We start from the raw sequence: 25,457 nt of genomic DNA on the forward strand, positions 1-25,457 counted from the left end.
CCTCCCACACGGCCAGCTGCACGGTGCAGGCCCACAGTGAGAGCATTTCAGCACAGAGCCAGTTCCAAATCGTGGAACCAGTAGGGGGCTAGGGGCAGTTTTCTTCGGATACGCTGCTTTATCAGATTCCTCCAAGACATCAGGCTACTGAAGGCTGGGAGGTGATACACTGGAAATCTACAGGGACACTATAAGCCAATAGCGGAAAACTGCAATATCTCTGGGTCCCACTGACAACTGACCAATATGAGAAAACAAGGGAAGAAAATGTCCCAAACAAACCTAGATACTACATCAATAAAACCCAATGACAGCACAGCAGAAGAAATGTCAGAAAGGGAGTTCAGAATGCACGTAATTAAAACGATCAGGGAAGCAAATGAGGAGATGAAAGAGCAAATGCAGGCACTGAAGGAGGAGATGAAAGAGCAAATGCAGGCATTAAATGATCGCACCAATCAACAGTTAAAAGAGCAAATACAGGAAGGAAAAGATCATTTCAATAAAGACTTAGAGATACTGAAAAAAAACCAAACTGAAATACTTGAAATGAAGGAAACAATAAACCAAGTTAAAAACTCCATAGAAAGCATAACCAATAGAATGGAGCACCTGGAAGACAGAACCTCAGACATTGAAGACAAATTATTTAATCTTGAAAGCAAAGTTGGCCAAACAGAAAAGATGGTAAGAAATCATGAACAGAATCTACAAGAATTATGGGATATCATGAAAAGGCCAAATTTAAGAATTATTGGGATTGAGGAAGGCTTAGAGAAACAAACCAAAGGAATGAACAACCTATTCAATGAAATAATATCAGAAAATTTCTCAAATCTGAAGAATGAAATGGAAAACCAAATACAAGAGGCTTATAGAACTCCAAACATACAAAATTACAACAGACCCACACCAAGGCACATTATTATGAAAATACCTAACATACAAAATAAAGACAGAATATTAAAGGCCGCGAGAGAAAAGAATCAAATTACATTCAGAGGGAAACCAATAAGAATATCAGCAGATTTTTCAATCCAGACCCTAAAAGCCAGAAGGGCCTGGAACAACATTTACCAAGCCCTGAAAGAAAACGGATGCCAACCAAGAATCTTATACCCAGCAAAACTTACCTTCAAATTTGACGATGAAATAAGATCCTTCCATGATAAACAAAAGCTAAAGGAATTTACAAAAAGAAAACCAGCATTACAAAACATTCTCAGCAAAATATTCCATGAGGAAGAGATGAAAAACAATGATGCAAATCAGCAACAGGAGGCGCTAGCCTAAAGGAATAGCCAAATAAAGGAGAAACCAAATCATGCCAAAAACAAATATGAGTCAATTGACTGGGAATACAAATCATATCACAATAACAACCCTGAATGTTAATGGCCTGAACTCATCAATCAAAAGACACAGACTGGCAGATTGGATTAAAAAGAAAAATCCAACAATATGCTGCCTGCAAGAGACTCACCTCATAGAAAAAGACACCCATAGACTAAAGGTGAAAGGATGGGGAAAAACATACCATGCACACGGACACAGCAAAAAAGCTGGAGTATCCATCCTCATCTCAGATAATGTGGACTTCAAACCAAAACTAGTCAGAAGGGATAAAGAAGGACATTACATGCTGCTTAAGGGAAGCATAAATCAGCAAGACATAACAATCATAAATATCTATGCCCCGAACATTGGCTCATCCACGTACGTCAAACAAATCCTTCTCAATTCCAGAAATCAAATAGACCACAACACAATCATACTAGGCGATTTTAACACACCTCTCTCACCACTGGATAGATCGTCCAAACAAAAATTGAATAAAGAAACTATAGATCTCAACAACACAATCAGCAACTTAGACTTAACGGACATATATAGAATATATCATCCAACAAAGAACGAATACACTTTCTTCTCAGCAGCACATGGATCCTTCTCTAAAATAGACCATATTTTATGCCACAAAGCTACTGTTAGCAAATACAAGAAGATAGAGATACTACCTTGTACTCTATCAGATCATAATGGATTGAAATTAGAAATAAATGACAGAATAAAAAACAGAAACTTCACCAATACCTGGAGATTAAATAATACATGATTATATGATGAATGGATAACAGAAGACATCAGGAGGGAAATAAAAAAATTCTTAGAAGTAAACGAGAACAAAGACACATCATATCAAAATCTCTGGGACACTAGGAAAGCAGTACTTAGAGGAAGATTTATTTCATGGGGTGCATTCAAAAAAAGAAGTAGAAATCAACAAATAAACGACTTAACACTACAGCTCAAAGCGCTAGAAAAAGAAGAGCAGACCAATACCAAAAGTAGTAGAAGACAGGAAATAGTTAAAATCAGAGCCGAAATCAACGAAATCGAAACAAAAGAAACAATTGGAAAAATTAACAAATTAAATAGTTGGTTCTTTGAAAAAATAAATAAAATTGATAAACCCTTAGCCACACTAACAAAGAGAAAGAGGGAGAAAACTCAAATTACTAAAATTCGGAATGAACAAGGAAACATCACAACAGACACGAGTGAAATACAAAACATAATTAGAAGCTATTTCGAAAATCTATACTCCAACAAAACAGAAAACCTCGAAGACATCAACAAATTTCTAGAGACATATGAATTACCTAAACTGAACGAGGAGGACATACACAACCTAAATAAACCAATTTCAAGCAATGAAATAGAAGAGGTCATCAAAAGCCTACCAACAAAGAAAAGTCCAGGACCAGATGGGTTCTCAGCCGAGTTCTACAAAACCTTTAAAGAAGAGCTCATTCCAATACTCCTCAAACTATTTCATGAAATAGAAGAGGAGGGAACCCTCCCAAACTCGTTCTATGAAGCCAATATCACCCTGATACCTAAACCAGACAGAGACACATCGAGGAAGGAAAATTTCAGACCAATATCCTTAATGAACATCGATGCAAAAATTCTCAACAAAATTTTAGCAAATCACATACAAATATATATTAAAAGATAGTGCACCACAATCAAGTGGGTTTTATCCCAGGGATGCAAGGTTGGTTCAACATTCGGAAATCAATAAATGTCATTCACCATATCAACAGACTTAAAGTTAAGAATCACATGATTATTTCAATAGATGCAGAAAAAGCATTCGATAAAATACAGCACCCCTTCATGCTCAAAACACTAGAAAAAATTGGGGTAGTGGGAACATTCCTAAACATTATAAAGGCCATCTACGCTAAGCCCATGGCTAATATCATTCTAAATGGTGAAAAACTGAAAGCGTTCCCCCTAAAAACTGGAACAAGGCAGGGATGCCCTCTTTCACCACTTCTATTCAACATCGTCCTTGAGACTCTAGCCAGAGCAATCAGACAAACCAAAGAAATTAAAGGGATACGAATAGGAAAAGAAGAACTCAAACTATCCCTGTTCGCTGATGACATGATTATATATTTAGAGGAACCTGGAAATTCCACCAGAAAGCTTTTAGAACTCATAAGTGAATTCAGTAAAGTAGCAGGTTACAAGATCAATGCTCATAAATCCAATGCATTTTTATACATAAGTGATGAATCTTCAGAAAGAGAAATTAGGAAAACTACCCCATTCACAATAGCATCGAAAAAAATAAAATACTTGGGAATCAATCTCACAAAAGAGGTGAAAGACCTCTACAATGAGAACTACAGAACACTAAAGAAAGAAATTCAAGAAAACCTTAGAAGATGGAAAGATCTCCCATGTTCCTGGATAGGCAGAATTAATATCGTCAAAATGGCTATACTACCTAAAGTGCTATACAGATTCAATGCAATTGCAATTAAAATCCCAATGATGTACCTCGCAGAAATAGAGCAAGCAATTATGAAATTCATCTGGAAGAATAAAAAACCTAGAATAGCTAAAGCAATCCTCAGTAGCAAGAGCGAAGCAGGGGGTATTGCAATACCAGATCTTCAACTCTACTACAAAGCAATAGTAACAAAAACGGCATGGTATTGGTACCAAAATAGACAGGTAGATCAATGGTACAGAATAGAGGACATGGACACAAACCCAAATAAATACAATTTTCTCATACTAGACAAAGGTTCCAACAATATGCAATGGAGAAAAGATAGCCTCTTCAACAAATGGTGCTGGGAAAACTGGAAAACCATATGCAATAGAATGAAATTAAACCCCTATCTCTCACCCTACACAAAACTCAACTCAAAATGGATCAAGGACCTTGGAATCAGACCAGAGACCCTGCGTCTTATAGAAGAAAAAGTAGGTACAAATCTTCAACTTGTTGGCTTAAGATCAGACTTCCTTAACAGGACTCCCATAGCACAAGAAATAAAAGCAAGAATCAACAACTGGGATAGATTCAAACTAAAAAGCTTTCTCTCAGCAAAGGAAACTATCAGAAATGTGAAGAGAGAGCCTACAGAGTGGGAGAATATTTTTGCCAACCATACCTCAGATAGAGCGCTAATTTCCAGAATCTATAAAGAACTCAAAAAACTCTACACCAAGAATACAAATAATCCAATCAACAAATGGGCTAAGGAAATGAACAGACACTTCACAGAAGAAGATGTACAAGTAATCAACAGATATATGAAAAAATGTTCAACATCCCTAGTAATAAGAGAAATGCAAATCAAAACTACCCTAAGATTTCATCTCACCCCAATTAGAATGGCGATTATCAAGAACACAAGCAACAATAGGTGTTGGCGAGGATGTGGTGAAAAAGGAACACTCATACATTGCTGGTGGGGTTGCAAATTAGTGCAGCCACTCTGGAAAGCTGTGTGGAGATTCCTTAGAAAACTTGGAATGGAAACACCATTTGACCCAGCTATCCCACTCCTTGGTCTATACCCAAAGGACTTAAAATCAGCATACTACAGAGATACAGCCACATCAATGTTCATTGCTGCTCAATTCACCATAGCCAGATTGTGGAACCAACCTAGATGCCCTTCAGTTGATGAATGGATAAAGAAACTGTGGCATATTTATACAATGGAATATTACTCCGCAATGAAGAATGATAAAATTATGGCATTTGTAGGCAAATGGTCGAAATTGGAGAATATCATGGTAAGTGAGATAAGCCAATCTCAAAAAACTAAAGGAAGAATGATCTCGCTGATAAGCGGATGAGGACATATAATGGGGGTGGGAGGGGTTATCATTAGGTTTAGGGTTAGGTTTAGAGTTAGGCTAAGGAGAGCGGTAAGAATGAAGGAAAGAAGGACTGTATAAAGGGAAAAGGGTGGGAGGGGTGGGGGGGAAGGGAAAAAAAGAAACATCATTACCCTATGTAAACGTAAAAAAATAAATAAAAAAAATAAATAAAAAAAAAAGAACTCAAAAAAGTCAACACCAAGAATACAAATAACCCAATTGATAAATGGGCTAAGGAAATGAACAGACACTTCACAGAAGAAGATCTACAAGCAATCAACAAACATATGGAAAAATGTTCAACATCTCTAGTAATAAGAGAAATGCAAATCAAAACCACCGTAAGATTCCATCTCACTCCAATTAGAATGGTGATTATCAAGAATAATAGCAAGAATAGGTGTTGGTGAGGATGTGGGGAAAAAGATGCTCTCATACATTGCTGGTGGGATTGCAAATTAGTGCAGCCACTCTGGAAAGCAGTGTGGAGATTCCTCAGAAAGCTTGGAATGGAACCACCATTTGACCCAGCTATCCCACTCCTTGGCCTATACCCAAAGGACTTAAGATGAGCATACTACAGAGATACAGCCACATCAATGTTCATTGCTGCTCAATTCACCATAGGCAGATTTTGAAACCTACCTAAATGCCCTTCAGTTGATGAATGGATAAAGAAACTGTGGTATATATATACAATGGAATATTACTCCGCCATAAAGAATGATAAAATTATGGCATTTGCAGGCAAATGGAATTGGAGAATATCATGGTAAGTGAGATAAGCCAATCTCAAAAAACCAAAGGAAGAATGATCTCGCTGATAAGTGGATGATGACACATAATGGGGCGTGGTTGGGGTTAGTTTTAGGTTTAGAGTTAGGTTTAGGGAGGGGGGCAAGAATGGGGGAAGGAAGGACTGTATAGAGGCAAAAGAGTGGTGAGAGGCGTGGGGGGAAGGGAAAAAATAACAGACTGAATCAACCAACATTACCCTATGTAAATTTATGATTACACAAATGGTATGCCTTTACCCCATGTACAAACAGAGAAACAACATGTATCCCATTTGTTTCCAATAAAAAAAAAAGCAGTTATGACTGGTCAAGTTGTTTATTAGATATGAAGTTTATGAACATCATACTAACATATTTTGCTTTCTCCACGCTGGTGGAACCACCAATAATGTGTGAGAATTTGCAACTGTTTGTAAGAGCCAAGAATCTTGCAGCCTGCAGAGTCAACCTGAACATCTCCCTGAAACCAGAATTAAGGACAGGTAATTAGTGTAGAAATAGGTGAAGGGTCAAATCGAGGAAATGAAGCCATGAAGCCATCTGCCTCTGGAAGTTGGAGACTGTCCCGGAAGAATGGAATGTCAAGGATCTGGAGCCCATTGATTACCAAATTTATATGCCTTTATCAAGGACTGTAAGCATGGAGCTGCTAATTAATGCCCCCTGGGGTCTTACCTGCCTGAATCACCTTGGCCCTCTCCTGCCCATGGCTTCTCACAGTGCAAAACCAGGCCTAGTCAGGCAGGAAGGAGAGATAAGGAGGGAAAGAACTGGGAAGAATTGAGACTTTAACCTATAAAAGATGTAGGGTACGCTCACTTCTGGGGACTTTAGAACATCAGCCATGGCCACCTTCTTCCTGCCGGGAGAAGTCTGTATTATTACCTTTAAATGAAATCTGCTTAATATGCTTGCCTTGGTGTGCTTCTCTAGTGTTCAATCTTCAACATTAGAAGGAGTAGAACTCGTCACAGGTAAAGGACAGTATCATCCCTGTGCTTGTGACCTGATTTGGTGAACTGCTGAGTGTCAGGATTTCTTTTAATAGTTTTCTGGAATGGATCAATGAGGATTACCTCAAAGAATTTTGTATGTGGAATCTTCACCAACCCAGTCAGAACTCACACCTCAGCAACAGGTAGAAGGCTTCCAGTAAACTTTCGAGGCTTAACCCCATAATGAACAGGATTGACAAATGTTGTACCCTTGGGAATTGGATGTTTGAGGCCATTGTGGCTCAGACAAATCTTCTATATGGTATGAACTTTCTTGGTATTGTATCTCAGTAAGTGAGCTTTATCAAAACGAGTGAGAGAGCCCTGTGGAGCACAGAAAGCTGGTGGTACTGTCTTTGGTGAACTGGTAAAGGAAAGTTCATCACAACAGATTTCTTGTTCCTCCAAAATGCTCACATGTACTTCTAGGTCCCCTTCTTCATTTATCTGATGGCTATTGCCAGACCAAATGGAAAGAACCTGTCTACCTTGTCCTGTTATTATTATTTTTTGTACAGCTCTTTAAATACAATGGAGACATTTTTCCAGAAATTTCCAAACTTATTCATTTTTTCTTGCTCACCTTAAATAAGTTGCATATTCTCTCTTGAACAGATGTCTAGGAATCAGTGTTCATAAAGATTAGGGATGGGTGATGCAGAAATGCATACCAAAAACCACAGCATTAGCAGAAATGGGAAAGGAAATCAGGGGATGTAATTCTGGCAACCAACAATGTTCACTGACATAGTGTGTGCACTCCCCATTCAATTCAGAGTTTAACAAATTTTCTTGTCTCTATATTTATTTATATTTTTAAAATATATTTAAGTTCCTAAAGTGGTACGTGTAAGCAGGTTTGAATTTATCAGTGTTTAGCATATTAGATATTATAACTGAATGGTCAAAAATGTTGAAGTCATTCAAAAATAACAATAATAAACCCATTATGCATTAATTAACATAATTCCATTGAAAGCATTTTGAAGGAAATGTTTACTGAATGTCCAATTATCTCAGGCACTGCTTGTGCACTGATAACATGAAATCATTGTGACATGGTGGATACAGGGAAAAAGCAAGAATTTTATTGTCTTTTCCAATAGTAGCAATTTATAATATATTTTTCTTTAAAATGTTCATATGTGTGTCCCCCTGTCTCTTCTCAGTCTATGTTCAAGTTATGCTGTCATGACCTTGTATGTGAATTATTGAAGTCAATCTCTTTCCAACCAATTGCCTGGAAATTTTGCTGGAAGATGTAATCAATTACTGTGCTTCCAGGGAGACAGGTGTCTGATGCTTCTACGTAAATTCAGGTTTCTTCAGGTGGCACTTAAGGTTATCAGTGCTCTGTTCCTCTTTCATCTTTATTTCCCAAACTCACCAAGAACTCTGTCCAGCTATTTGCACTCTGAGGATTCTGTCCCATTGTTCACCCCTATTTCCACACACGGAGGCACAGTCATTTCCACAAAAACCTTGATTCTGGTCATGCTAATTTCCACTTTGCTCCAACTATCAATACTTTTGCCGTCTGCAAAAGTACAGTTTACTTCTTATGTTGCTGACTAACCAAATGCCTCATGTTAGGGGTTGCTGACTCAGTTCTGGCCACCGATTACTCCCAGAAAAAACGCTCCGCAGACACGAGATCTCATGCAAGAGACTTTATTTATGCGGACAACTCACTTCTGCTCAGGGTGGAAAGAAAAGTAAAAAGAGAGAAAGATGGCATATGGCTTCTCCCAGATATTGGAATCTGGCGGGCTGGATGGAACCAATTGCAGAGAAGAATTCTTGCAGGCTGATTGATGAATCAATAGCATGTTCGGACATAACATGGGAGGCAGGAAGATGGTGACAGCGTAAGCCAGAAATTCCTATAACATAAGAGGCGGGCAGAGCACAGATTGACACGTGGTGGGGAGGCCGGAAATTCCTGTAATGGAAGAGGCGGGTGGAGCACAGATTGACAAGTGGTTGGGAGGCAGGAAATTCCTGTAACGGGAGAGGTGGGCGGCTTTATACCTTACATTCCCCCATTTCTTTTTTTATAAAAAATAAAAAAAATCTTGCTCTCCACTTCTTTTTGAAGACTTCTCCCTCCTTCCTGCCTAGGTGGCTGGGGTTGGTTTTGCAGGTGAGATGTAAAAAGTCCATTCTCCTTCCAGGCTTCCAAAGGGAGATGATTTTTATGGACTTTATTTCCTCGATCTGACTGATCCCCTATTTCTACACTAACTGCCTGTCCCCAATTCTGACTTCATTTACCCCTCTAATACTAGGAACTCCTTCACTGCTGTAGGGAAAAGGGGTGATGACCGATCTGGCTTCTTCGAGCTGGAAGTGGGCAGCATGGGGCAAGGAGTTTGGAGGTTCCTTTTTAGAAATCAGGTCAATTGAGGGGCTCATGGTAGAAGTCCAGTTGGGGGAGAGCAGGCTGTAAAGGTGTCTGGGGATGGATGCTTGTATGAGAGAAGAACAAAAAGACATGAATTCTGAAATGAGATTGATATAATATAAATGTTGCAGGATCTGGAACAGGCTAATGCATATTATAAAGATGACAGAAGTCAATAATTCCTTACCAGGGGGTGGAAGAAGTGAGAAGTTGTTCCCATAACAAGGCCTAGCAAAGACTGGAGAGGACAGGCCTTTATTTGGGAACTTTAACATTGTCTAGGTTATCAGTAATGTAAACACAACATTTAGTAGATATACTAGCAAACATAGATTAAGCCTACCTGTGTCTGTAGGCCTTAAACTGACTAAAAACTTCTGACTCTGGCAGTTTCTCTTGACAGTTATTATTATTTTTAAATGCCCAAGAATGGCTATATTTTGGTTTTTAACTGCTTTGCTAGGTGTTCAAGATCAAGCTGGTCAAAGTGACCTGTTCCTGTCTGTTAAAGCGTCAGCTGAGTTTCCACAGGGGTCACTCATAGAGAACTTAAGAGCAGCTTCTTAGCTCCATTAGTGCCATTTGGTTAGACAGGGTCTTTTCAATGAGGTGGCTCCTCTTGAAAGCATTAGGGGTGTCTCCCTTTTTCCATTACCCTCCTCTGCAGCAGATGCACTGAGTGACTTTTCCCCTAGTGGCCTCATCGATCTCCTTGGTCAGGAGGTTGTGTGACCCAGAGTTGCAAAGCTCCTTGGAGAAGTCCTCTTGTTCCCTGGATTTAGGCTGACTTTGAGGGCAAGACCCAAATATGGACTTTTCTTGACCTCTGTATTTAATCTCTATGTCTAAGTTTGATCTTAACCATTAAGCAAGTCAGTCTCACCAGTCATAAAGTAAGAGTACTGGGTTTTAGCTTTAATGTCTATAACTTTACAGCTATTTACCCCCTTTTAGCTAATTGGGGTTTACATTATCTGTTCTATAGGTGATGGCTTACTATTCCAAGTTAATTTATGATGTTCGCTCTTGAAGCACTACTTCTGCAAAATATTGATCAGGCAACAATTAGAGTTTACAAGGAAAATACAAAATGGAATCATCAACAGTAAAACATTCAGTTTGTGCAATAGCTATCTTGAACTTTGGCTGAGTTCCCATTTGAGATCACAGTACAACAAACATCAGACTTTTGAACACAACTTTAAATGAGTTAAAGTCAGGCTTACTTTGGAGCCATTGTAATGTGTAGCAGGGTGGTGAGGCAGAGCCTTATCTCAGGTAATGTGGGGCTTTTCAGTGAGGGGCAAAGGAGTATATAAACATAGATTTTGAAAATTAAGCGGAGATCAGATGGAACTCTGTTCTCTGATGAAAATGTGGATGTAAAGAGTTATGTCAGCAATCTTTATATGTGTGCAATGTTAGGTTCCAAAGTCACTGTAAGGTGGGCAGGAACCAGAGAAGGGAGCTGATGAAACACTGGTTATCTAGCAAAATAATTCCTTCCTGCCCAAGAGCTGTGTGCCTGAGATCAAAGTACTGCCACAGCAGTTAGGCATCTTGTGCTCCTGCACAGGAGCACTCCCAGGCACCAGGCATGCCACAGCCATGACATCATCAGAGATCCCAATTTCAGTCACTGTTGTTCCATTTTTGCTACTGCACATTATACTCTTTCTTAAATGTCATTTTACATATACCCTATTGATGACAGGTCCTATAATAGAACATTAAATGATAGGTTTACCATTACAGACAAGTTTAATTTGGAGAACAGCAGCTTGATAAATTTTCTACTTTAAAGGCTGTATACCTGGAAAATATGAACACCTTTAATGTACAAAGAATAATGTTTTTAAGTAAGTTACTCCATGGAATAGCTTTAAAAATTAATCAGATGTCTCTAACAAACACATTTGAGTAATCACTCCTCTTTTGTAGAAAAACCGAGATATCAGACTAGTGTACCAATAGTATTTGCTGTCTCCTTCCTGTTGAAGAAAATTCCTAGAAAAATTGATGTTAGACATTTTTTAAACATTAATATTTTATTAGTGTGACCACCTAGAGACTTGTGAGTTAATTTTAAGGACATTTTACTTCTATTAGTTTACCCAATTTAAATCGAACCTCTTTAAATCACGTGAATTAAAAATATTTGGATCCATTTTTAAATTTTTAATTTTTATGCATGCTTATATTTAACACAAAAGCAAAGGCCTTGTAATATTTATCTCCATTGCAATGTAACAGATGTTCAAAAATAACTCTAGAATTGGATAAAAGAACTGATCAAAATCATTAACCTAGGTATGTAGGATCAAAATTGTGAGCTCAAAAATACAGCATTTCCTAGAAGAAAAATGATAATGGTTATTAATTAAAGCATGAGAAAATGAGAAGGAGAGAAAAGTTGAAAGGGAGAAAAGTATTCTGAGTTTTAGCCCAGGAGAATTTAAAATGGACACTTTTTTTTCCCTTGGGTTTGAAACTGGTCTCCTATTATGCCTTTCTTCATTTCATTTCAATGTAACCCTTGACTGAGATCTGAATCTGAAAGGGACTAATAGGTTTGGAGGGCTTGAGCCTGCAGGGAGAGCTGAGAAGCAAGAATGAAAAACTTGAAAATACGGAATAAGCCAAGAGAACGTGTTCAGGTTTTTGAGGACAGCAGAGATTAGGTTTAACATGAAAGAAAGGAAAAACAGGAAAGGGAAAAGTCTCTTTCCATTCACCAGGTCACTCACATATGTACTTAATTATAACTAGTATAATTAGGCATATAATTATACCTAGTATAAAGCTAGAATTTAGGGTGTCATAAATAGACCGTTCTGACTTACTATCTAAAGTACAGTTTAGTTCTAATTCAGGGAACAGGTGAAGGTACTTGAGATGGTTTAATAAACATCTCAGGGGCGAGTTTGCTGGGGTGGAAGTCCTAGATCCCATGGTGAAGACTGAGACCCACCTAGTTAGTGATCAATGGCATCCCACGACCACGTGCTAGGCAATGAGAAGGTTAGTACACAGGTCTAGTCATCACACAGTACCGGTGCCTACCGGGCATTAGCCGAGAGAGTTTGAGGACCTGGCCAGGATTTTGAGCGAAACGAAAAAAATATAAGATGAGCCTCAAACCCTGAGAAAGAATCTCAGCACCATAAAATCAGTAATCCACCCAGCAACTAGGACCAACTATAGGGATCAAGGAGGCACTCCCACACCTCAGCAGTCTTGAGAGCACCGGATTCAACGGCCGCTTCTCAGATCAGCCGAGATGTGTTTAAGTGGTCAGGGGACCTGCCTAAGGGGAACTCACTAATTTGGAGTCCGGTGTTGCATGCAGAAAACTGGGTGTCCAGATAAATGGAAGGTGAGCCTCTATCCGCGGGCGCAGGGGCTATCAGATGGGATTCTGCTTGCCAGCGGAAAGACCCATCCCGGGTTTTGGCACCAGATGTTAGGAGTAGCTGGCTCAGTTGTGGCTCGCCAATAGCTCCCAGAAAATATGCTCCGCAGACATGAGATCTCACACAAGGGACTTTATTTATGCAGACGATTCACATCCGCTCGGGGTGAAAAGAAAAGAAAAAAGAGAGAAAGGTGGTGTATGGCTTCTCCCAGATATTGGAATCTGGCGAGCTGGATGGAACCAGTCAAGGAGGAGAATTCTTGCAGGCTGACTGATAAATCAATAGCATGTTAGGACGTAACGTGGGAGGCAGGAAGATGGCGACAGCGTAAGCTGGAAATTCAGATTGACAGGTGGTGGGGAGGCCGGAAATTCCTGTAATGGAAGAGGCGGGTGGAGCACAGATTGACAAGTGTTTGGGAGGTGGGAAATTCCTATAACGGGAGAGGCGGGTGGCTTTATACCTTACACCTCAGATAATATAACCTTTGTTTTCTGAATCTCCTTCCATGTGGAAAAAAAGGCAGTATTGATTCACACTCCCTCTCCCTCTGACTTACCTGGTTGAGCTTGGACATGCTACTCAGTTTCAGAATGCTTGAGATTTTCATTCAAGGACAGCATAAAAACAATGTGACTTTAAGGGGTTAATACATATGAAAAGTGAAGGTTGGTGTCTAGCAAATGGGAAATTATTTTTCTATTTTAGTTGTGCATTAGTTAGATGAATAAATATTTTTTTCAGTTATTTAGGATTTTTACTACTTTTTTTGCCTCATTTAATTTGAACAGTGTCTCCATCTTTTGTTAATGCTATGATCATATTAATAATTTTTGTTGGAGTTAGGGCAGGTTTTTCACACTTCTATCAACTCACAAGGCAAATAATGATGTCATGGAGATAAAAATTGGTTTTATTGATAGATTCAGTAATTGCATTTTCATATGTAATAGCCAAATAAATAAACTACATGTGATTAAAATTGATGGGGAGTTCATATCCTTTAAATAGCATAATTTTCTATTGGCACATTCTAATCACACATAAGTTTACTTTGGGGGCACATGTTTTCAGAGGTCTCAGTCCATTGAAAGGCTGGCTTCATTCCTCATGATTTGAAGTGATGCAGAATATCACAAGGAAAGCAACTCAGGATATTAACATGAAGCAGAGATACAGGGGGATGTGGAGAGAGAGAGAGAGAGAGAGAGAGAGAGAGAGAGAGAGAGAGAGAGAGAGAGAGACTGACTCCATTCGCTACATACAAAATATATACCCCAAAGGTATGCCACCAATGACCCACCTCTTCCAGGCACACCCTACTTGCCTACACTTATAACCCAGTTAATCCCTATCAGGAGATTAATTCACTAATTTGGTGAAGACTCTCCTAACCCAATAATTCCATGTCTAAACCTTCTTCCATTTTCTCACACATGAGCTTTGGGGACACATCACACATCTAAACCATAACAATATTCTTGGTTAGAGAATAAACATCTGTTATTAACAAAGATTGAAATATGATTTCATGAAAGAACTAAAGTCCAATTGAAAATGACAATTAAATGAATACTTAACTTCTCATACTTGATATTTCTCAAGGAAAAAGTAACATTTGAGAGCTTGGAATATGCTTGTGATTGTAAAATTATGCTTTGGGATGTGTGGACTTAGTCAACAGTATTAAATAGGGCTTATTTTTTACCATACTGACTTTTCTGTGCCATGCATTCATAGAAGGAAATCCTTTTGTCTTCAGAATAGAAGTTCTCTAACATCTTGGGAGTGACAGCACAGGAAAAGAAGGAATCCTTGAAAGACAGGTTGCCCAGGAAGATGTACATTGGTATATGAAGACAATGTTCCCAGAAAAACAAAGCCACCAACCCTAGATTCCCCACCATGGTGACCAGATAGATGGCACCACAAACAAAAGGGTCTTCAGGTTTTGGTTATTTGTAAATTCCATGAGGATAAATTCAGTTGTCAAGGAGTGATTGTACTCAGTCATCTCTAACTTGTGTGTTGAAATAGGAATTGTTGACACATGAGATTCTAATTGAGAGAACATAACTTTTAATTGAATATTTCTTTTTTTTTAGTTGTAGATGGACACAATACCTTTATTTATTTATTTATTTATGTTTACATGGTACTGAGGATTGAATCCAGTGCCTCACACATGCTAGCAAAATGCTCTACCACTGAGCAACAAACCCCAGTCCCTCATTGAATATCTCTTTTATAAAAGCAGAGGAATTTCTTTAGCATCCACAACTCTCTACAGCATACAATTCCACTTAGTTCTATGGTTCTTCATTCTCATGAAGAGTCAGCATGAGAGTCACATCATTCTGTTATTCTCAAAATTAACAAGGATATTTTGATAAATCCAGGGAGGATTGCTAAAGTTTAGAAAGTATATCTTCAAGTATTTATGCATAACAATTTTGGGTACCACTATTTGGTTCATTCTCCAAAATAATTCCTATGTCAGTTTTTTAAAGATCCTTAAAATAAATCTAAAATCAATTTTACTACAAATGCGTATTTGTATTCTGCTGAGATAACAAGTTTTACACATTCTCCCAGAGGAGTGAATATTTTTAAAAATATATTACACATATGTTATGTGTTAGAGATAGCACAAAAAACAGTAAAGATTAAAGTGGGACTACTCATCCCAAAAGAAGATTTACATGGATCAATAAACCTACAAATATCCTTAGATCATCAGCTTTTTCATCCTTTTTCCAGTGTTACAACATTTTCACAAATGTTGACTCTGCCATTCCTTATTTCCATTATTATTTTTACAAATCATAAACTCTTCCTCCTTTTGTAAGTCGCTGTTTACTTAGAGTGCTACCCTATAAAATTTTAACCGAGCATCTTTTTTTGAATTATGGATCCTGTCTTCCTTACCCTATACATTCTTCAGTTTTTCATGTGATATGGCATTATCCTTTCACAGGTATCTGAGCAATTTCCTGATTACATTAGAATCATTTTGAGGTTAGTTGTTGTACACTTCCATTAAAGGAGCTATGAAATGCTACAGGGAGAAGGCAGAGTTCAGTCCACTCCCAGTTCCATCCACCCTTTGATCTATTGTAGGTTACCTTGTTTTCAGTTTCCCAGTAATGATCCATTCAGATCCCTTTGCCTCTGCATAGACTGTTAACTTTGAAGAAGTGTCCATATGGAAAACTTTTAAAATCTTCATCTTAAGCAACAAAGATATGTACCTTTAATCTAAACCAACTCTTTTCTAATATTCAGAAAATCATGTTAATCAAATATAATACAAAATTAAATATATGGAATATAAAGTTAATCGACACAGATTCACCTATATACTTATTTTCCTCTCAGAAAAGGCAAAAACCCTTTAAATTCTAACAGAAATTTTTATTTCAAAGTTTGTTTTGCTTTAAAATTTATTTCCTTCCACTACTTAGTGATCTATAAGGACATGGCACAGACAAATCTAATCATATAAACTCTATGATAAAAGTATGCATTTCCAATCAAGACATTAAAAAGAAGGTGCTAGAATTTTTTTTTTTTGCCCTACAATGTTAAATGTAAGCAAGTCATGTAATTATTTAAATTATAAATCATTTTCAATGTAAATGCCTCAATTCTTACTACGGTTTTTTGTGACTTACTTTCAAAATTCTATGTTAAAATCAGAAAGTCAGAGGAATCACAGTATTGTACATACTAGTTCATGAGACCAATTCAATTTTGAGAGGGATTAGAAAGATAAGAAAGAAATTAAAAGCAGAAATAATGAGAAAAGGTAAATACTTCAGGGAAGTAAATATTTATGGTTGCTAACATTAAAAGTAAAAATAAATGTGAATACTTATTTTACCTAGATTTCACTAAGAACTATTAAAAAATGCATGATTTGCTTCATCCTGAAGGCTTCAGAATTTAGGGGTTATATATGTGAACATTCTTGTTAAAATATTTGGGATTAAGAGACTTGGCATTTCAGAGACTACCTATAGGTCAGTGTTAATAACATGTTCTTACACTGCCATGTTAAAAATTTCCATCAAACCTGAAGGGACTTCCTACTCTGATATCAGTGTATTTCTGTGGAGACATGAAGTCCTAAAAGTGGGCAAACCACTTGAAATTAATTAAAGACATACTATGAGACAATGAGGGTAAAGAAATTGATATTCACTAACGTCTATCTGATGATCATCATGCTGATTTGTACCCAACATCTTAATTCACACAATTCTCTTCACCATGCTATTCATAAAATGTAAAATAGGCAGAAAATTGTCACAGGCTTATTTGTCCACTTTCTGGAGGAAGTAATATTAATATGGTTTGTGAAAAAATTTAGCATTTGTAGACAAAACTAGAATACTGTCAGGTTCAGCAAGTGTTATCAACTTCTTCACTAAGTGACTTGAATTTGTCCCCGGATGCTATAATGCATACAGTAGAAATTTGTTTTTATTATTCTTCCTCTATTCACATTACCAAGACTATTCTCTTCTGTTTCTTTTCTTACTATCTGCCCTTTACATTTCTGAAGGTTTACATTTTCTTATTACCAACCACACTCATCCCTTTCAGTACATCTATGATTGGTCACTCCTTCCCCTTCTCCACTGTTAACACAGTGACTTAGCAAGAATGAATTTCTTTGATATATCTAATGCTGTACTTTCAGCACTCTCAATAGTATCTGGCATTTTCTAGTGCTTCTTACATGTTGAATGAATCAAATAAATGGTGCTTTCCTGCTCAAGAATTCATAACAGAACCTCATTAGTTTTCAAACCATGTCAGTGTTCCTGAGTTTGGATGTTCCAGATACTCATCTGTCTGCATCTTATCACCTTGCTTCTCCTGTGCACCTCAGGAAGAAGGCCATGTACATTGCTTGCCTGTTCCTTGTTCACCTGCTTTAGTTAATTTAGATGGCCAGGTTTCCCTTAGTTAGAGTAACATCTCTATCTTTTTCCATTTCCATCATGTTCATCTTTGAGCTCAACCATGAACTCTTCCATGAGAAATTTCCCTGGTCTTTATAATCAGATTGTCTTTCCTATTCTTGACTTAAAGGTACTTTTCTGTCTTATGAGCAACAATTTCTGCTTAATCAGGTGTGACTTGTATTTCCCTTGATTGTATAACTCTGTATGAAAGAGGCATGGTATCATTTTATATTTCTGTAGGCTGTTTGCCACAAACTGAGCTAATTCTCAATGCATATTCATTTCCTTCATAGTTAAAATATACTAGGGTGCTGGATATGACAATAGGTAGAGAGGTCACTGTGTGTGAGAACTGTGTAGGACTGGAGAAATGTCTTCTCATAAGGAGCCTATAATTTACAAGGAGACAACAACATCTTGGTTTCTAAGTAGAACACAATTCAGGCTGTGAATCATCAGCAAATACACACATTAAATAGACATGGAGAGGGAACACTTGGAAGAACGTTGACCTGGAGGAATAAAGAAAGATTTCTCAGAACAAATGTCATTCACACAAACCTTGCTGATAAGTAGGGTTATAGTAGGGGGAGAACGTGAAAAGCATCTCAAGGAACCTCATAACAAAAACCTGGAAGTTTGAAAGACCAAGATTAATCAAAAGTTGGATGGTAAAGTAGGTTGGCTGAAGTGTACACATGTGGTATAAAGGGACATGATGAGTGAAATAGGGGGAAGAGTGAGTTAAATTGGAAATTGTCCTATTGGGTCCCTTTTTTTTTCACCCTTCTGTCTCCACCATTTCACGTAATCTTCTCTGGCAAGATCACAACCATGATTCCAAAGAATCCAAATTACATTTAACTGTCATTCCAAAGAACATCCAATTAACATCTTCACCAAAGTATAGAATTTGGTAATGTGAAAGTTTCCTCACCTCTAGCTTCTGTGATAATTCTGAATGGCCCCAGCTTCCTAATTGTTTCACCCCCTCTTTCACGCTCGGTCATGTTTCTCCCTTTGCCCTTTATGATGTTGTGTTTCTATGGGCTCTGTCCCTGCCCTCCTTCTTCTTTCATTGTACAACACTTTCTTGATTATGTATCTCATCCGTTAAAGTTTCAACTGTTGATCTGCTTGTGGCTTCAGTAAAAGAAAGGTTGCAAACAACTTGTCTATACACGCATATCAATAAAATTGTGTAGAGAACATTTTAAGTAGATGCATAGTCTCCTATGAATCAAATGCTAACCATATACCAAAATATTAGTTATGTTATGACATAAAACTAGAACTGTAAAAGAAGTTCAAATGAAAAATAGTATGAAAATCATATTTTATATGAAATCTATAATTTATTCCTTTTATACTACTAATAACTGAAATAATAGGCATGATATTTGAAACAATTGATTATATATGGCTTATTTTTTGAAATATTAGTTTGTGTCATAATACTCAGGGATATCTTTATTTTATTTTCTAACTTTTCTTTTAGAAATTTGTTTTTAACTGTCAAATAAGAACTTTAAATAGTTATGGCACACAGTGGGATATGTTGATATATTTACATATTGTATAGCTATCAACTTAAGGTAACTAACATTTTCATCTTCTTAAACCTTTATCATTCCCTTGTGCTGGTAGTCTGTGGACTCTTCTCATTTCAAAAGTATTTATTGTAAATTGTGATAAGTTGTAGTTTCCCATTGTGCTATAGAACATTATATCTTATTCCAACTATCTAACTGTGTTTTGGTTAACGATATGCAACCTTCCTTTGTCCTTTCCCCCCATTATTCCTAGACATTAGTTATCACTATTTTACTCTCCTCTTTATGACTTCATTTTTTAGGCCACTTATCACCTAATTTCCCAGGCTACATATGAAATGATTTAATAACAAAAATATATTCTATAGAATACTGCCATTGGAATATCTTTATCCTCTTCTTCAAATAAATATATGTGAGAACAAAAATACAGAATAGTGAGACTGAGGATAGGATATAAAGGGAAAAAATGCCCTACCTATCCCATTCTTGTATTGAATTTTTTTTAAAGAATTTAACCTTTATTTATTTTTAATTTTTTAAAATGTGATGATGATTAAACATAGGATCTCACCTGTGCTTGTTAAGGGTTCTACCAATGAGCTAAAATCCCAGTGCCATCCTTGTATTTAATTTTGAAAATTGTAAATTGGCATTGAAAAATATTTATCATTAGTTCACTACCAAAAGGGTCAGTATAGGAGAGTCTCTAAAATGGAGAAGATATGACAAAAAGATTGATCAATCTGATGAGATCTGCAGAAAATTAGCCCTAATCGAAGTCCTGCATGAATTACAGAATGCAGATTACTAGCTATGAAGGTTCCTATCGTCATCTGAATGCAGAGTTTTTTGGACATCAGGATGTGGTACTGCAGGGGACTGCATATGGCCACATAGAGGTCAAAGGCCATTGCTGCCAGAAGAAAGCAGTCTGCAGTCTCAGCAGGTAACAAAATAAAATTGTGCCATGCATTCTTAGAGGGAAATCCTTCTGTTCTCAGAAAAGAAGTTCTCTAACATCTTGGGAGTGACAGCACAGGAACAGCAGGAGTCCATGAAAGCCAGGTTGCCCAGGGATATGTACATTGGTGTGTGAAGAGGGCACTTCATGTAAATCAAGGCTACCAACCCTAGATTCCCCACCATGGTGACCAGATAGATGGCAGAGAGCTTCACAAGCAGAAGGGTCTTCAGGTCTTGGTGCTTTATAAATCCCATGAATAAAAAATCAATTGTTATGGATTGATTTGCTTCAGCCATTCCTATCTTCTCTGCTCAGATATAAATTATAAATGTATTACAAACAGAACATATCTAAGTTGTGCCTCCAGTACAGTATCAAATCAACAACCTATGCTTTTTCCTGAAATCTAGCACAGTTATAACATGTCCAGTCTTAGCATGGATTGTGCATACAGGTTTGTCTTGAAATGGCTATGTTAATTTGTATTGTGGAAAAGTTCTTTCTGCATGAATTTTCCAAAGGCTGTGTTCATTGTTAGTGTAATTAAATTTCCATTTCCCAAGTTAAAAGATATTTTCTGATGGTAACTTTCTCTCTAGGAATTTAGAATAATCCCTTGGGAATGATGCACTGTTTAAAATTAAGATGCTTTTTAGACCAATTAAATGATTAATTGTCTGATTGTTTAAAACTGTGTAGAATCATCATGAGTTTGTCAAGGTTTTTCTCTACCTAATTAACATTTCCCTGTTAATTTCACCTGGTGGTATTTTCTGAAAGATCTATTTATCCTTTAAGACTGGTAAGAATATAAATTATCTTTAAATTTCTTACTAAGATAAAAATCTGTTTTATATTTATTTTAACACATTCTGGATCTTCCACCTATCATGTCTGCCAAATTTCCCTAGGAATTATTTCTTTTCATTATGCATTCATACTAATATTTTCCCCAAGTTTTAAGTGTCCTTTATGCAAATCTAACATTATGAGACTTGCTGAGAAAGTCTCCATTCATGGTGTGCACCTCATTCATGATAAATGCCCAGTCTTGTACACTTTCCAACTTCTCTAAAAATTAATGTCTACATTTTCATTCAGTCCAATGGAGATTCTTCCTTCATTTCATCCTTTAAATTCATATACTTTTTTTTAATACTAATGTGCTATACATTAATTGTAATTCAATGCTTACTCAAATTTACTTTATATTTCATATCACTTGCCAACAATATTTCAGTGGCAGAAACAACTTGGGATTTCTCCAAGAAATCACCATAAGTCTTTGGCTTTAAAAATGTTTCAGATATTAATTTTGGATACAGGTCTACAATTGTTCAAATATGCATTGTTTTAAAAAACATTTTGGTTAGTAGTTATCCATTTCTTTTTCTTTTCTGCAGTGAATTTTATATATAATATTTCTATTCTTTCAAATAATATGGTGAGGTTGTCTGAAGTTTTATCACTACAGGCTTATAATTAATGAGAAAAATAAATTATATTTTAGGTCTATTATCCTTATAAAATATTCCTCGGAATTTTAATAGTTTGAAGAAATATTTGTAAGAATATGAAAATACTGCTTTTGTCATTATTTTAACAACGTTAATTGACATATAAGCTGAAAATCTTTACGTGGACTCTGGAAAATATGCTTAAATTTTAGTAATTGTAATTTTATTAGAAGATATTAAATCAGAAAATAATAGGTAAAATAGGTAAAATTAACTTTCTCTTTCCAAACTCAAAGTATTATTCCTCTTAATCAGAAACAATTTAGTTATACAACCCATAATTATTTTACAGGGTCCTTTTAAGACTTTCCTGCATTTTGGATGATAAATACTATGAACTCAGAATACTATGAATGAGCCACTAATTGTATCTCATTAGTCTTTCCACAGTGTCTTTGATTTAGTGACAAAGTAAAACAAGTAGATAAATTGCAAAATAATAAAAATAACTGAAAAGATTTAAAGACATATATTCACATTTTTATTAAAAATAAATTAGAAAATTCATTTTTTCACTGAGTTCACTGTTGAACACCTTATAATAGCTTATTAGACTTGTGAATCTCTGTTTTATGGTATATTAATATGAAAAACTTGGTCTTCAGGACATTGGATTCTAAAGAATGAAAATCTAAGATAACCTCCCTACTCATAAGTCAGTGACAATAATTATGTTAGCTTTAGGACACAGTTAAAGTTGTCCATTGATTCTAAAGGAATATCCTTGGAATGAACCTCAGAGTGAATTCTTACTGATTCCTAATCCTGGAGGCATGATTCCCAAAACACCAGTAGCCAAACAAGAGTAATTAAAAGGGATGCATGTTGAGATTCTGAGTTAAATCAAATGACCATAAATAAAGTCAGCTTTAAGCATCATCTTGATTTTTTATACACTTAAGTGTCTTTCTACATAAAATCTAGTTTACATAAGCACTATAATGCTTAGGAGAAAAGATTCATACTAATGAGTTGAATTCAAGTTAAAGAGAGATTTGAAGAAAGAATTGGAAATGTGAAGAATGTGATATGATCAACCAGTGCTACTTTCCTTTCTTTTACTTCTTCCAATGAATCTCACCAATCCTATAAATCAATTCTCTGAAACTCTGATGTTACATTCCTTTACTTATCATATGCATCACAAGACAACTAGGGAAAAAACTACTTATTCAAGTATGACTGGCATGTAAATGTTTACTGTATCCATCTGAATAATTCGGAGATAAGTACATATCCATGAATCTCTTATTACATACAACTGATACATGTATTCAAACATGACGTGATATTACAGTATCACATATGATTTTTATATTGTACGTTTGTTAAATATCCAGGATGTACAGAGAACTCAAACAAAAAGTATCCACCAACAATCAAACAACCCAAATAATGGTCTAAGAATTAAACAGATATTTCTGAAAAGAAGAAATACAAATGGCCAACAAATAATGAAAAAAAAGGTTCAGAATTCCTACTAATCAGGAAAATGCAAATCGAAACTATATCAAGATTTTATTTCTCTTTAGTCAGAATGGCAACAACCAAGAACACTAACAGAAATAAATGCTGTCAAGAAAAAGGTACACTTATACATTGTTGGTGGGAATGCAAATTAGAATGAGCACTGTGAAAAGCAGTATGAAGGTTCCTCAAAGGACTAGAAATGGAACCACCATATGATACAGCTATCCCACTCCTTCCTATTTTCCCCAAGAACTAAAATCTGCATTCTATAGTGATATAGGCACATGGATATTTATAGAAGTACAACTCACAATAACCAAGTTATAAACCAGCCCAGGTATCAAACAATAGGTAAATGGATCAAGAAAATGTAGTATAGGTACAAAATGGTTCCCTCCTCCATAAAAAAGAATAAATTTATGACATGTGCTGGTAAATGGATGGAACAGAAGAACATCAATTCTTAGTCTGACTCAGAAAGCAAGAGTCAAAAGTTTTCTCTCTTATGGGGAAGCTAGAGGAAAGTAAGGGGGAAAGGCAGCGGGGCATAGATTCCATAAAAATAGAGGGTAGAACAGTGGAGTAAAGGAGAGGACTAAGGGAGATATAGGTGGGACATGAAAAGGAAGGAACTACAGAATGAAATTGACCGGATTATGTTAGATATTTATAACATGTTTATAACACAAAGAATTCCACTTTTAGGTATACCTGTAAAGCACTAATTTATATTAACCAAAAAAAAACTAGAAGGAAGACCAGTACAACAGAGGAAAGGGAAGAGGCAGGTCAGAGTGGAGGGAAAGAGAAAACACTGGGGACTGAATGGGACCAAATTGTATTCCATGTGTGTATGATTATGCCAACCTGAACCTTATTATTATGTAGGTAATTCTACTCAAATGCTATTAATATTTTAACAATTTAATACTTTATTATGAAGTGGCTTGTCTACTTTCTGAGTATTTGGAAGCTTAGAAAAAGGACTATCAAATTGAAATAAATTTTTCTAGGGAGATGATACTTGTTATAGAAAATTACAAGAGTGCCTCTTCATAATTCTTTTCATAACATTTGCTACTTCCTTGTTTCTTAGACTATAAATAAAAGGGTTTAATAAAGGAATGACTAGAGTATAAAAAATAGCAACAGGTATATCTTTATCACTTTCATTAACAGAACCTGGTTGAGCATACATGAAGAGCAGAGAACCATAGAATATTGACACAGAGAGAAAGTGGGATACACAGGTAGATAGAGCTTTGCCCTTTCCCTCTTTAGATTTCATTGTGAATATAGTGAAAAGGATACAGAAATAGGAGATTAGCACTACACTAATAGTAAAAGTTTGAATAGAACCTGACAAGATAAGTATCATCAATTCATTGATATAAGGGTCAACACAGGAGAGTCTGTATAACGGAAGGATATCACAATAGAAGTGGTTGATTTCATGAGACCCACAGAAAGCTAACCTAAATAGAAGTCCTACATGTGTCATGGGATGCAAGACTCCACCTATGTAGGCTCCTATGGTCATCTGAACACAGAGTTTCTTTGACATCAGGGTGTGGTACTGCAGTGGTCTGCAAATGGCCACATAGCGGTCATAGGCCATTGCTGCCAGAAGAAAGCAATCTGTAGTCTCAGCAAAACAGAAAAAATAGAATTGTGCCATGCACTCATAGAGGGAAATCCTTCTGTTCTCAGAAAAGAAGTTCTCTAACATCTTGGGAGTGACAGCACAGGAACAGCAGGAGTCCATGAGAGCCAGGTTGCCCAGGAAGATGTACATTGGTGTGTGAAGACGGGGCTCCATGTAAATCAAGGTCACCAACCCTAGATTCCCCACCATGGTGACCAGATAGATGGCAGAGAACACCCCAAACAGAAGGACTTTCAGGCCTGGGTTATCTGTAAGTCCCATGAGGATGAATTCAGTTGTTGTGGAGTGATTTGCCTCAGGCATCCCTGGCTTCTCTGATGAGATAAATCATAGAGAAATTCAATTGATATCATAAATAGAAATGTCTAATTCACCTCCCCTAATTGTCATGTGTGTCGAAGAGTAACATCTCTTCCTCAAATCACCCTGTGCTCTCACTGAAAATAGGTCTATGAGATATAGGATGGTCTTCTCATGCAGGATTGCCTTGAAATGTCTGCATG

General features: G+C 36.6%; 1 protein-coding gene across 1 annotated transcript; it reads right to left on the bottom strand.

Moving 5' to 3' along the window:
* Positions 1 to 24,315: 24,315 nt before the first annotated feature.
* Positions 24,316 to 25,257, bottom strand: LOC124993223 (olfactory receptor 5K3-like). Its single transcript, XM_047564934.1, has one exon. The coding sequence runs from the start codon at positions 25,255 to 25,257 to the stop codon at positions 24,316 to 24,318; it is 942 nt and encodes a 313-aa protein (XP_047420890.1).
* Positions 25,258 to 25,457: the final 200 nt, after the last annotated feature.

Source organism: Sciurus carolinensis, chromosome 9, assembly GCF_902686445.1.
Source record: "Sciurus carolinensis chromosome 9, mSciCar1.2, whole genome shotgun sequence".
Lineage (NCBI taxonomy): Eukaryota > Metazoa > Chordata > Mammalia > Rodentia > Sciuridae > Sciurus > Sciurus carolinensis.